The following is a 13014-nucleotide window of genomic DNA, read 5'->3' as shown; positions in this document are numbered from 1 at the left end:
CACCTTCGCCGCCGCCTCAACATCCTCGACCGCGTCCTCCACTCCGCCTCTCCTTCGCGGACACCCAGCACCCGGCCCGACTCGCTGTGGTACCCCTCGAGCCACTGTCGCTCGTGCCGGCTCCACCCTGGCCATCACACTTCCTGGCCCGCCTGGTGTTCGCCGCCGCTGCCGGCCCCGCAGGACACGCGCCAGTCGCCGACGACATCAGTCGTGCTACACGATGCCGCCGTCATTCATGTATGGGGACACGCGCGAGGGCTAACCACCGCAGCGATATCCTCGGTTCTGGCCCAAACGGATATGGTGCGCACACGTGTTCGTGCGTCTCGAACCACACTCAACAGGGCCCACAGCAGTTCTAGAATATACTCGCGCTTCACGGGCAGCAGCCCGAGCACGCTGTGCCACAGCAGCAGGCCGCATGCGCAGTCACGCTGCGTGTCACCAAGCTGCACGAGATGACGATGCATTTAGTGTACATGTACGATGTGTGTTAATTACAGAAATACAGCTGTTTTCATCCCTCGCTCTTCCATGTGTGAATCCCGAATGATATTTGAGGTAAAAACGTCCATATCTTGAACTTCTGGTTTTTCTGACCCATCTGAGATCTCTCACACGACGTCTCACTAAAAAGCGAAGTGAGAGAAATTCTGAATCTCTCAAAACGTCTCACAACGTCTCACAACGTCTCAAACCTCTCCACAGACGTTTTGAGACATTTCGGAATTTACTGATGTATGTAGATTAGATCTGAGGCAAAAATACGTACTCGGGTGCACGTTGTCTCTTGCCACTCGCCACCTGCCATCACTGCTCGATTCATCCCTCTCCACGCGGTCTCTCTGTGCTCGCTCTCCGGGCTTGGCCTTGTTGAGAAAAATACTGGGCTTGGTGCCTCGTGACCGGTTATGAGTCGTCTATCAGAGTTGTGCACGCCCGGCCTGTCGAGGGTGGCGAGAAGAGAAGGCTCTCGCAGCTCGTTCCACACAAGCTCCGTGCCTACTGCCAGACTCTGAGCCTTGTAAACCATCGCCTGCTCTGCCACCGTCGACCTTCTGGTGATTGTATGCTGTCATTTGACCGTATGGCGCGCATCGGGCCCGGGGTCGCATACCGTCCTCCGTCGTTGCTTCCTCCGCCTCTCCGAGGCCCTGAGTCTCCGGCCAATATTGTGCCTGATGCCTTCAAGTATATATCCCCATCCCATGCGGCAGCTCCGACGCAGACTCCTCGCTGTGCCCCTCCTCTCCATGCTTCTCGCAAGCCTCTCGCTCTTCGCTCTCTTCGCCCGCCGCGCCGCGGCAGCTGTGTCCCCATTCGTCGAGCCCCCAGCCGAGCTCTTCTCGCCCCTTATCGCCAAGAAGGTGCTCGCGACCGCGGAAGCGTTCCCGAGCCCCGCAATGTACCCTCAGTACACGGACCGCGTCGAGGGCAAGTGGAATTGGGTTATTCTCGACAAGTGGACCACCGGCTTCTTCCCCGCGACGCTTTACGCCATGCACGCCCGCACGAAGCTCTGCCATCACTCTAGCGTCGGCGACGGGGATCAATGGCTCGCGCTGGACGCTCGTGGCCACACCGGAGATCTCGCTCATCCACAACAACACGAACATAGAGCACGACGTCGGCTTTGTGAGCCAGCCGTTCCAGGACGAGCTTAGGTGTACGTCGTCTGCGAGCGCATCTCTCTGTATATCACCCCTCTGAGCGCAGAAACCCGGACAACCAAACTGCAATTTCGGCGGTGAACGGGTTCTCAGACGACCTGGCGGCCGGTTCAGCGAAATCGTCGGGTGTACGCGTAGCTGGGACACGGACGATCCTACAGACTTCCAGGTGCGTTCTGTGCAATCGCACTGTGCGTTGCTGTAACCGATCATTCAAATATTTTAGGTCATCATTGACAACATGATGAACCTAGAGGTGCGTCTAGCCGCCTAGCGTCATCTTTACGACAGATCTGTCTGATGGGCCGTCAGCTCTTTTTCGCGAGCGAAGCCTTAACCGGGAACCACACTCTACGCGACATGGCCATTTCTCATGCCGACAAGACCATGGCGAACCACATTCGTCCGGATGGTTCGAGCACCTCCTCGGTTGTGCACGTCCCTATCTAATAATCTTGGTGCATATAGGCAGCTCCTTTCACGTGGTTGATTACAACTCGACGACTGGAGTCGTGATAAAGCAGAGGACTTATCAAGGCTATGCGGACAACAGGTAAACCGGCACGTCCCCGTTCATGTGTGCTTCACCCTCACTCGGTCTCTCAGCACATGGAGTCGCGGCCAGGAATGGGGGATCTACGGCTTCGCGACCAGTACGTCTTCTCGCCCCGATCTTATTCCCGCCCACCCCCAGGCTCACCGCCCTGCTAGTGTACAAGCACACGCAAAAATATGACTACATCCAAACCGCACGTCGCATGTCCGACTACTTCCTCGACAACCTTCCCGACGACGGTGTTGTCCCCTGGTGCGTGCCCCGGCCCGTCTCGCACGACACGCCATGACGTCATCGCCCCTGCAGGGACTTCAACGCGCCCCTCGACCCCCCACGTCCCGCGGACTCGTCTGCGGCGATGATCGCCGCGAACGGCCTCCTCCTCCTCGCGAACAGGAGACCTCCATCTTCAACCCCGTTGGCGCTACGCGCTACACCAACGCTGCCATCAAGGTGAGCGTCCGGGGTTGTTCGGACCGGCGTGGCATGATGCGAAGTATTAACGGCTCTTCTCGAATAGCTCATCCGCGACAACACCAGGCTGGCGTGGGCGCCGACGTGGCAGAGCTTGCTGTCGAACGGAACGGTTAACACCCCGAAGCAGAATACCCTGACGGGCATGGTATACGGTATGCAGTCTTCGGTCGTCCTTCCTGCTGAGTTGCTGACAAATTGTCTGGCTGGGCGAAGGCGACTACTATTCATCACGGCTGGGAATACGCTCGTCGAGAAAGGCCTCGCGAGCTGCTGAACGCGGTGCATAGACACTGAATGGACATCATGATATCGCGAACTGTCGACGAACATTCGCAAACGAATGTATCATGGTAGCCGCTTTCGTCAATGAGCACATTGCGGCTCGCAACCTTCGCGGATTGATCTTGCGTGCCTGTAACCGAGATGACAGGAGCAAGCCGTCTTTGACTAAAAAGCCTCGGCTTACCCCAAAAGACGTCTGTCGCTCGTACCTCTCTCTCACGCACAGAGCCGCTGATCTTCGATTTTCCCATACGCCACTGTTTAAGATGTGGAGGGTGACGTGGCCACCGTACGCTCGTCACGGACGATGCTCACGTTCAAGGCAGGGAAGAAGCTTGTGGATCTCAACACGCTCCATATCTGCGCAGGGCTCACGGAGACCTGGAAGTAAACAAGCCGAAGGGGATTTCGTGCGGAACGTACTTCGAAGAAAACAGGCTGATGATGTCTGTTGGGCATGAGAGCGCGGAGATGAGAGATCAGCGCTTACGAATCAATGCGTGTCTGAAACTACCATGAAGTACAGTTGTGTGACATGGTGTTCAGCTGCATCCGCGCGCGGCATCGAGCTCCAAGTCGATACTGGATACTTGTACTTGATACATTTATGCAAAATCCCGACGATAAACCGTATTCCCACTCCCCGCGACTGCTTCTCGTAGTGACGGCGCCTACACGAGCGGAGCATAAAAAGTCAGATCCTTCTGCTCAACATTCGTTCACCAAAACCTCTGTCCCCAACAACTGCGTCAGCTTCCGCAAACACTCGCCCTCGACCCCGCGCACGTCCAGCAACTCTAACCGTCCCAAGACGGAACCGCGCTCCGCACGCCACACGAGGACGTCGAAGAGCGCTTGCTCCGTCTCCGCCGTGAACCCGGCGCGCACGATCTCCAGCTCCTCCAGCTTCGGCACGATCGGCGGACTCCGGTAGCCGCCGCGCCACTCGAGCGCGCCGACGATCCGCCCGTTCGCCCAGGAGTGGTTGACGACGCGGAGCACGCGGAGCGCGGGCAGGCCGGTGAGGAGCCGCAGCCAGGCGGCGAGCACGAGCTCCTCCGACTCGAGGGGCTCGACGAGCACGAGCGTGTGCACCGCGCTGATGTCGAGGGCGGGGGGAAGCCGATTTGCGACGGGTTGAGCATCACACTGCTGTTGATGCGGAGCACGGGTTCGTCGAGGCCGTTCGTCGAGTGCGAGCAGGTGAGGGTGGAAGTGCGACCGTCGGACGGGTGAGCTCGATGCGCTGCACGGCGCGGCTGAGCGCGGGGAGGCGAGAGAGGTCCGCCGGGAGCGCCCGGTGCACCGACGGCCCCGTGGTTAGGGTGTAGCTCGTCGCCGAGGGCAAGATGAGGTGCGTGAGGAGGTCTGGCCCGACGTTTGAACCAGAGTGGTGTATGGCAATAGACGTGAGCTTTGGAAGGGGAACGTCCCACGTCCGATCTTGAGACGATATCTCTGAGACCCAGTACTGAGAGGTTTCAACTCCTCTGATTCTCGCGTCGAGATTCAGGATTTCGAGCTCGGGGCAGAGCTTGAGAATCTCCAACAGCCTACGTTTTGAGGGCAAGGGCGCTCGTACCGAAAGCTCCGTCAGCTTCTGGTAGACGGCGGAGTCCCACGCGATGTCTCCGAAACTGCACTTGAGTCGGATGGAGCGTAAATTTGGAGTTGGAGAATGAATAACGGATGCGCGTTGTGACGGAGTAGTGGAAGTGTGCATCCGGAAGACCTCGAAAGCATAGTTCCGTGAGACCTGAAAAAAATGGTCCAAGTGTGTCGGCGTGGTGGTTGTGGCGGATAGGTCAATCGTCTCTAGATGGGGTGCGGAAGCATCTTTTATGAGGCAAAACAGGTTGACGATACTTTCAGTGGTCTGCGCGTCAACTACGATAGAACGAAGGCGGCTTGACGACCTAAGAAGCGTCCTCGCTAGTGGGGCGAAATTCCTCATTGGACGCCTCCGGAAATCAAAGTATATGTCGAGGAGCCTTGCTTTTGAGCGTTTGATGAAAGTGACGACCCTGTCGACCGACGGCAACCCACACACGTATACTTGCGTCCAAAGGCTGGAGTCGGCGATGGCGACAGCGCGCAAGTGTCTGCAAACGTGCGTGACGTGGACGAGGTCGGTGTTTCCTTGCCTGCTTGCCCCGGAAAGGAGTCGGAGAATAGCGCAGAGGATCTCGGGAGGAAGCCGGACGACTTGGGAGGCTGCGTTACGTGCTGCGAGTATTTGGTGTTCCATTTGACGGAGGAGGAGGACGTATTCATCGACAAAAGCACTTCGATGATCCTGGGGCATGTCGAAGAAATTGAGTGCTGGAAGTCGTTGATCCCGCAGCAATCTGAGGTCGTCGAGGATGCGGGCGGTGCCGCTGGAGACTATGTCGCCCATCGTCGACAGTTGCCTCTGCCTCAACTTTGTCAATGCATATGAGTCTAGAGCGACGAGCAGACTCACCTCCGATCGAGGTTCTCTTGGGCTATTTCGCACGTGCGATGTGGAGACTGGTGGGAGGGTTCGACTCATGCAGTGCGCCACCGCCAGTTTTCGGCTGTGGAGAGAGTCGGAGATGCAGTGCTGGTTCATGTTCGGTCCGGAGCGGTCCGGGACCAGTTTCTGAGGTTGGCAGTATATGTAGAGACGAACTAGGGTCGCACGAAGAAACACCCTTTGTGATAGAGAAAGCCATGATCCCGTTTTATGTCGACAATAAGAAACCAAAAGCAAAACACAGAGGACCCAAGACCCCGACGTCAAACACAAAGCCCAGCAACAACATGATAACCCAGCCCAAAGTCAGGACACACAAGAACACGGTCAGCTGCCCCCGCTCTCGCAGCCACCCTCTGAGACCTCCTCGGCGATCTTGCCCTTCGGGTTTTCGGCCGCGAGGCGGTCTCGCCGCCACTTCTCCATGATCAGGAAGGTGAAGACAACCATGTCGATGTCCAGCGTCGTCGGCCCTATCCAGAGGCACCACTTGTCCTCCTTCTTGAAAACGCCCTCTCGGACCCTGTCGAAGGTGTACCGCGCAACCTCGCACTTCGAGCTGCAGTGAATGAGCTTCGACGTTGTCAGCAGCGGGCAGGATTGGCGAGGCGCGAGGTAGGTACGCACAGCAAGCCCGCCGCCCTGATGCAACTTCCACCGATACTCTTGCCCGTCATTTCCCAGGAAATTACGCGCCCTGTAAAACCAAGATGTTAACTGAGAATTAGGAGGCACCAGAGCACGCGCATACACACGGCAAAGTAGATCGCCACATACATGTTCGACGAATTGGTCTGATAGAGGAACTCGCGGAGCCCTAATTCGAGCGGCCGACCATCGAACATGTTGCTCCGCACGACCGGGTGCCCGCCCAGTCGGCGCCAGACGACCTCGGCGACGTATCCCTCGCGCTCGCAGTCGGTGGGACGGCGGATGTGGAGGACGCGCGGCGCGAGGCAGTGCGCGCGCGATGTCGTCACCTTGTAGTGCACGTTGCCGTTTACAGACACGAGGGTCGTCCGCTCGGGGTTGTTTGGCATGAGGTACATGCGCATTGGGCGGAAGGAGAGGGCGGATCGAGAACGACGAGTTATGGAGGGGGAACGATCGCCGACGACGCATGTTCGACAGCCGCAGCTTAAGAGACTCGGTGGATTTGGAGGCTTACTATGAGGTATTCCAGTCTGCCTATGCCGAGAGCGGTCTGGAACTACGGCAGAGCGTGCGGCATTGGGAACCGGGCTGAGGAGGTCGATGTTTGGTAGAACTTAAGCAATAAGCATGTCCATGCGGGGTGGCAGGTGTCGGGACCTTTCGACGGGTCTGATGTGCGGCCGAGGTAGTGCGGTACTCAGAGAGAGCCAGGGTCGTCGTGGTAGGAAGGAGTTGAGCAACAGTCGCTAGCTGGACCTGTGGGTGGGAGTGGGTGGGGTGGCCCGGGATCGGCCCGGGTCGAGGAACGTGCATGAAACCGCTGGGCCTGAGGAGAGGGCGCCTCTCAGGCTCTGTTCCCTCCCTCTTATCCCGCCGCGGGTGCATGCAGACCTGCTCTTGATACCCTCTCCCCAGCGTCCTACTTATATTTGCTGTTCTCTCGGACATGAAGCTCACCATCACGAATGAAACCTCGGATTTCTTGTTCTTCTCCCTTCAAGACCCTCCAATCGCAGTGTCACCAGTACTTCCACAGCAATCGCTAGAGATCTCTGTTCGTCGCCGCGACACGTTGCGCATATTCGCGGCAAGCTGTGAGAAGACGGAGTCCTTCAGGAGACCTGCTTTGGCCGAGGTCCATCTCACTAGTGGTAATAAATGGAAAGCCATTCGCACAACCTCCGAGTGCCCATGGCGCATATACCGCAGTAAAGTGAGCTCACTGGCCTTAGTGTGTGCATTCACCTGACCCATCACCTCTCAGGTCTCCAAGGGCCATTACCGAGTCTTCATTTTCCCGTTGCGCAACCTAGCCGCTTTCCTCTCGCAGATGCCAGACTCATTGCCGCTGTCATCACTCCTACTTCCCGGTGCGTGTTTTCTCGTTGTATGTTCGCTCTGTATTTATCCCACAGCAGGTACCCACGATACGTGAGTACGAACGGTCCCATCCCCCTTCTTCAGGTGCCCACTACCATGGTGTCTCCAGGATGGCCTTCTACGGTTGGCCGATATCTCAATGCCAAGACCTCTCCAACCCGCTCATAGTACAACTCAACTCCGGCATCCGCGTCCTCGACGTCCGCCTCGCCGTCCTCAAGGGAGAGCTCATTGCCTTCCACGGCGTTTACCCCCAGCGTGCCCTCTTTCAACACATCCTCCGCACCTTGCGCGACTTCCTCTCGTCCCCGCTATCGCAGTCAGAGACGGTTGTCATGTCCATCAAGCAAGAAGACTTTGCGACCACGCCTCTGCCGACCTTTTCCAAGCTCGTGCATGACGAGATCATGAACGGACCCGGGGGCCGCGACTTGTGGTTCCTCGAGAACCGCATCCCACGCCTGGGCGAGGTCCGTGGCAAGATAGTCATGCTCAGTCGATTTGGAGGCGACGGCTCTGGGTGGGAGAGGGGGCTTGAGGGGCTTGGCATTCATCCTACGGCGTGGCCGGACAGCGCGAAGTCGGGCTTCTCGTGGACGCTCAAGGGCGCCCTCGTGCGCACTCATGATTGGTCAGTGTTCCCCTCCGCCGTGTTCTTTCCATACATCCCTTCTGGTCGGTCTTTGGGCTATGAGCTCTCACAGCCATCCCATGAACAAATTTTCATTCACATGGATGGCTTTGGAGCTTGTCCGGACGTTAGCAGTAGGCCACATTGCATGGTCGTGCAACTGTCAACTTCGGTATGGCCTGCTAGGTTCAGTTGCTTTGTGGTCTGCTTCGGAGGAGTGTGAACGCAGATCGAACACAAAGCAGCCTCTCGGTCCCGAATCACTCGTCACGCAGTGCCTATACTGACAACCTCGCACAGGTACTCCATCCCATCCTTCCTCTCCATCCCAGAGAAGACGAGGCTCGCGAGCGAGGTTCTTCTCCTGCCTGCGGGTGGCGCCCCGCCCTTCCCGGTGCTCAACATCACTTTTTTCTCTGCGGCGTCCTTCCCGCTCGCGTTCCCACCCATGATCGCACGAGGGTTTGGCTGGCCCGGCGTCGGATTCGGCGTCGAGGGCGTGAATGCTCGGCTTGGGCGGTGGCTGACCGAACGTCTGGCCGCGGGCACGCGCGTCCGTGGTTGGGCCTTCCTGGACTTTTATTCGGACCCAGATGACAGCCTCGTCCCGCTCCTCGTGCAGTGCAACTTTAAGGGGAGGAAACAGGGAGAAGAGGGTTGGGAGTGACTTCGAAATCACGCCTTTGTGCGATTTGGACGGACGGACTTGGTCGGCTCCGCGTGGAGATCATAGTCACACCCTTCGACCTCGATGCGCCACACCGACTTGCGGACATGTAGATGGAACATCACGACCCGCCCACGACATATATACCCATACACGCATACAATTAATACCTAGTTCATCGTAACACGCTCCACTACGCCGCCCCGAGGGGCTCTGCGTCCGTCTCGCCCTCTTTGCGGAGGTGCCAGTTGTAGAAGTGGGTCGCCTGGACGGTGTCCCACTGGTCTAGTGCCGCGACCGCAGCGGCGCCCCAGTCGAACGTGTCGTGCTCCGCGACGTCTTCCGGGCCCTCGACGTAGCGGATGAGTCGCTCGTTCGCGGGGAGGATGAAGCCGTTCTCGATGCCGTTGCGCACGAGTAGCTTCAGCGGGTCCCAGAAGTTACGTACGTTGAGGAGGATGACGGCTGTTGGAAGGGGCGGGTGTGAGCGTGTGCGCGGGGCGACGAATGGGGTGCGCGCGGTCATTCGAGTGACGAGAGGTGGGACGCACGTTTACGATGGATGCCGAGTTGCGACCAGCAGGCGACTTCGAGTACCTACACGCCAGATTGGAGGTGTCAACCCGAACACGTGCCCGAGAGATGCGTCGCGGAAAGTGGGCTCGCCTCTTCGAATGTGCCCAAGCCGCCAGGGAGCCCGAAGAACGCGCACGACCGCCTCGCCATCTCCGCCTTGCGCTCGTGCATCGAGTTCGTGACGACCTGAGCGCCACCCGCACGTCAACTCCCGCACGCACATGAGCGTGCACAGTACGATGGTACTCACCGTCTCGGCCTAGGTACGCGCGATCCAAGGGTTGACGAGATATGAGCTCTCAGCGGGCTTGTAGCAGCAAACACCGGACACGCACCTTTTCCCGTCCCGGTCCGCCTCTGAACGAGAGATGCGCGGCCTCGGTTCCCTTCACCTGATCCCGCTCCCCGCCGGCCGAAGCCATGGCGAACGGGATGACCCCAGTGACCTCTCCGCCGGCCTCGAGGGCCGCGAGCGAGACGACGCCCATGGTGCCCGCGGAGCCGCCGCCGTAAACGAGAGGTCGCTTCGCCTGCGCCAGGGCTTTGCCTAATGCTGCGGAATCGTCAGAACGCCCACATGGACACGGACATACTCTCTGCGATCGACGTACATGAGGCGGCGTGCGCGAAGGCGGCGTGTGCGCCCTTGGACGAGCCGCAGAACACTGTCGCCGCACGCGTCTCCGGTGCGTTCGTAGGGACGGTCATCTTGAGCGGACTAGAGGTGTTGAGTGGTGGAGCAGGAGCAAAGGAGGTGCGGGTGTCCCGAGCGGACGCGAGAGGGTTCTTAAGCCAACGCGAGATTGAGAAATTGGGGGTGGTGCGCGGTGTGCGCATGCTTGCGCCTGCCGGCGTGCCACTCGATCGATGGGTAGAGGGGAACGTGTTGCGGGGACATTGGAGGGGTGTGGAAAAGTGAGTCAAGTGAGTCAGGCGCGCCTCGCAACCGGGCGTACTTGGATTGCATCAAAGTCTGATCAGGTGTCGCGCACGTACTTACATAGTGACTGGGACAAGATGGAGACACGCGGAAATGACACAGGGCAATGTGTCTCCGTGAAGGGGCAAAAGAGGCGGGGGACGCGTAGAGATTAAGGAAAAAACAAACTATGAAGTACAGCACCCCCCTCGAGCTTTCATTCAACGTCCTACACCGCGCACTAACTTCTTCCAAAGGGCATCTACTGTCGACGGACGCTTGCGCAGACCAAAGGTCGGAAGCCGGAGAGTATGACTATGCACCGTAGTTGAGGCGGAAGATGTCGTTGTACCTAGACGACGCGTGACAGATGGTAAGTGGTAACTCGTGTACTTGGATCGCAGCAAAACATACACGTAATAGCTGCCACCATCGGGTATGAGCTGGAACACCTGGCTGAACTGCAGCGGGTTCGGGCTATCGTCGACCTGATGGACAGAAGTGAGACGCGGAGATCGCGAACACATTCTTGATACGCACCACCAGCAGGCCGGTCACGGAGACGATGACGCTCGCAACCGAGGGGGAGGATGGCTGCGCGTCGAGGGTCGTGACCTTGTGCAGCACCTTTTCGAACGGCAGGCCCTGTGGTCGCGGGCGTGTCAGGCCTCAAGGCAAGGGTTGCGAGACAGGCGAGATACTTACCGCGAGCTTCTCGCTGATTGATGTCGCACCCAAGAGTTGGCTACCCTCCCATGTGAGCATGGACATGTCGCGCTGGGGGAGGGCGGAGTGGGATGAGCATTGCGCATCAACATGAGGGTTGGGAGAGGGTGCACGTAAAGGGCGCCGAGGTTCGCGCGATTCGTGTCGAAGGTGTTGTAGTAGAAGTCGGTGAACTGCTTCGCGATGGTGTTGATGTCGGCCATGGCGCGATCGACCTATCGTACAGAGGAGAAGGTGGGTGTGGTGGAGGGCAGAGCAGACGAGGAGAGAAACCCTAGCCCAGCGTGAAGATGGAAAGAAAAGAGGCGATCGTTGATTAGATGGCCTGCATCTTATCGGGGGCTTACCGCCCACTTGCCGCGATCAATGCGGTACTATCTCCTATTATAGCGCGACTTACCGCCCCCTTGAACCGCTCCTGCCGGCGTGTGCAGACCAGGCTCCCCCCTCGCTTCCCTGCTACCATCATCCGGGCCCCGCGGCGGGCCTTCCACCTGCCGACGAGCTCGTCTCTCGCCCCCATGTCGTTCACCCCCGCCATGTCCATGGCGCCCATCCCGGAGGGCGTCCAGCGACCTCAGATGCGCCGCAAGTCCTCCGCCCAAAATCTCCTCACGAGCTTCAAGTCCTCTTCGTCGACTGTGAGCTCTGGCGGGGCGCCACCATCGTCGTTTCCCGGGAGCGCGGTCACGGTCGCCAGCAGCATGCCGTACTCAAACGGAGCGGTGCCCACGCCGACGACGGCCACGATGTCGCGCGAGTGGGACGTCCAGAGCCTGCAGAGCGAAGGGTCCGCGCAGGCGAATGCGCCCGGCACGTCGGTCGAGTTCCTGCGGGAGCTGGTGAAGAAGAGGATCATCACGTTGACGTACTTGCGGAACGTGCACGAAGGGTGCGTCCTCCTTCACTCTTTGTCCGCGGCGAGCCGCGCTGAGCGTCGTGCAGACGGAGCCATTGGTTTCACACCATCATGATCACCCGGACCGAGCTCGACAGAGCGTTTAGCAATGTGGCCATGAAACAGAGGTGAGTTACGTGATTTCGTGCGGCATGGCCTCCCCCAATGTGGCGCCACAGAACATATCGATTCGCAGTCCTTGGCATGGCGTTGGCGAACCAGTTTGACATGAAGGAGCCGCAAGACCTGCTTCGTGGGCTGTCAAGCGTGTTGTCAGAGTACGACATGCTGAAGGAGGACGGCGACAAGCCACGACTAGTATGTGCTTATCTCTAATCGAGCTTTAGACCTTGCTATATGCTCGACGTACAGCGATTATTCAAAGGCCGCGGGTCAAAACGTCCTGCCGGCGCAGACTATGCACTATCGTACCCCGACTCGACCGAAACATATATGACCCTCCCCCACATTGTAAGCCTCACGCATCTCCAGTGCTGAACCGCTGCTGAACCTGGAGGACAGCCTTTCCCATTAGACTACCATCAAACCCTCCTTTCGCTCCTCGACGTCTTGTCGGAACTGTACAACAAGATATCCAAAATTCTCGGCCCCTCACCCTTCTCGAATGCCGGTCACAGCATGATGGGCCCTCTGGGTCTGCTATCACCACATCCGGGTGTCTCGTACCTCTTCTCGGGCGCCGAGTCTGCGAACAACGACGGTGATAGCAGTCTCTGGGGCATCGCACACGCCACGATGCTCGGTTCTGGCAGTGGCCTGAACTCACTCTATGGCGGTGGACCAGGAAGCCCGCCCCCGAGCTGGACGTCTACCCTGGGAGACACCGTACGGCAAATCGACCATAGGCTCAAGGTTCGTTAGTTGCGCCACGACATATGTGACGGCTCTGACAGTTCGTCGACGGCTGCAGAAGCTGATCGCGATGTTGCTCAAGGAGCTGGACGACTGCGCGCGGGCGGGGATCAAGGACGAGTTGGCATCACTCGACCCGCTCCTACGACACGTCGCGGGCGCCGGAGATGAACACAGAGACACGTTCGAGTTCGATTGAGCGCCT

The 13014-nt window shown here is 58.7% G+C and overlaps 7 protein-coding genes across 7 annotated transcripts; 3 read left to right on the top strand and 4 right to left on the bottom strand.

Moving 5' to 3' along the window:
• Positions 1 to 1256: 1256 nt before the first annotated feature.
• On the top strand, positions 1257 to 2980 carry BXZ73DRAFT_81267 (glycoside hydrolase family 88 protein; the record flags this gene model as incomplete). The annotated part of the gene is made up of 9 exons (XM_048023473.1): positions 1257 to 1638; positions 1715 to 1842; positions 1900 to 1929; positions 1965 to 2085; positions 2142 to 2226; positions 2280 to 2326; positions 2385 to 2481; positions 2536 to 2682; positions 2770 to 2980. The coding sequence occupies 9 exons, from the start codon at positions 1257 to 1259 to the stop codon at positions 2978 to 2980; spliced, it is 1248 nt and encodes a 415-aa protein (XP_047873081.1).
• Positions 2981 to 4246: 1266 nt separating this feature from the next.
• BXZ73DRAFT_16972 (uncharacterized protein) lies at positions 4247 to 5212 on the bottom strand (the record flags this gene model as incomplete). Its single annotated transcript, XM_048017541.1, has 1 exon — positions 4247 to 5212. A coding segment is annotated over one exon (966 nt), but the record flags the coding sequence as incomplete, so codon positions are not given.
• A 600-nt stretch (positions 5213 to 5812) lies between these two features.
• On the bottom strand, positions 5813 to 6540 carry BXZ73DRAFT_92573 (uncharacterized protein; the record flags this gene model as incomplete). The annotated part of the gene is made up of 3 exons (XM_048026405.1): positions 5813 to 6058; positions 6113 to 6182; positions 6263 to 6540. 3 exons carry the CDS (start codon positions 6538 to 6540, stop codon positions 5813 to 5815), a joined length of 594 nt encoding a protein of 197 aa, XP_047873079.1.
• Positions 6541 to 7629: 1089 nt separating this feature from the next.
• Positions 7630 to 8817, top strand: BXZ73DRAFT_54120 (PLC-like phosphodiesterase; the record flags this gene model as incomplete). Its single annotated transcript, XM_048021118.1, has 2 exons — positions 7630 to 8150; positions 8451 to 8817. The coding sequence occupies 2 exons, from the start codon at positions 7630 to 7632 to the stop codon at positions 8815 to 8817; spliced, it is 888 nt and encodes a 295-aa protein (XP_047873078.1).
• Positions 8818 to 9010: 193 nt separating this feature from the next.
• Positions 9011 to 10101, bottom strand: BXZ73DRAFT_92571 (uncharacterized protein; the record flags this gene model as incomplete). Its single annotated transcript, XM_048026404.1, has 5 exons — positions 9011 to 9282; positions 9369 to 9414; positions 9484 to 9579; positions 9729 to 9946; positions 10005 to 10101. The coding sequence occupies 5 exons, from the start codon at positions 10099 to 10101 to the stop codon at positions 9011 to 9013; spliced, it is 729 nt and encodes a 242-aa protein (XP_047873077.1).
• A 526-nt stretch (positions 10102 to 10627) lies between these two features.
• Positions 10628 to 11241, bottom strand: BXZ73DRAFT_54116 (nuclear transport factor 2; the record flags this gene model as incomplete). The annotated part of the gene is made up of 5 exons (XM_048021116.1): positions 10628 to 10664; positions 10727 to 10800; positions 10853 to 10957; positions 11018 to 11089; positions 11152 to 11241. The coding sequence occupies 5 exons, from the start codon at positions 11239 to 11241 to the stop codon at positions 10628 to 10630; spliced, it is 378 nt and encodes a 125-aa protein (XP_047873076.1).
• A 342-nt stretch (positions 11242 to 11583) lies between these two features.
• Positions 11584 to 13008, top strand: BXZ73DRAFT_92569 (uncharacterized protein; the record flags this gene model as incomplete). Its single annotated transcript, XM_048026403.1, has 6 exons — positions 11584 to 11930; positions 11984 to 12064; positions 12116 to 12254; positions 12309 to 12407; positions 12459 to 12809; positions 12868 to 13008. The coding sequence occupies 6 exons, from the start codon at positions 11584 to 11586 to the stop codon at positions 13006 to 13008; spliced, it is 1158 nt and encodes a 385-aa protein (XP_047873075.1).
• Between the last annotated feature and the right edge of the window lie 6 nt (positions 13009 to 13014).

The sequence above is a fragment of the Epithele typhae genome, assembly GCF_022376455.1.
Source record: "Epithele typhae strain CBS 203.58 chromosome Unknown BXZ73scaffold_76, whole genome shotgun sequence".
Taxonomy (NCBI): Eukaryota; Fungi; Basidiomycota; class Agaricomycetes; order Polyporales; family Epitheliaceae; genus Epithele; species Epithele typhae.
This window is presented reverse-complemented; position numbering and strand designations above follow the sequence as displayed.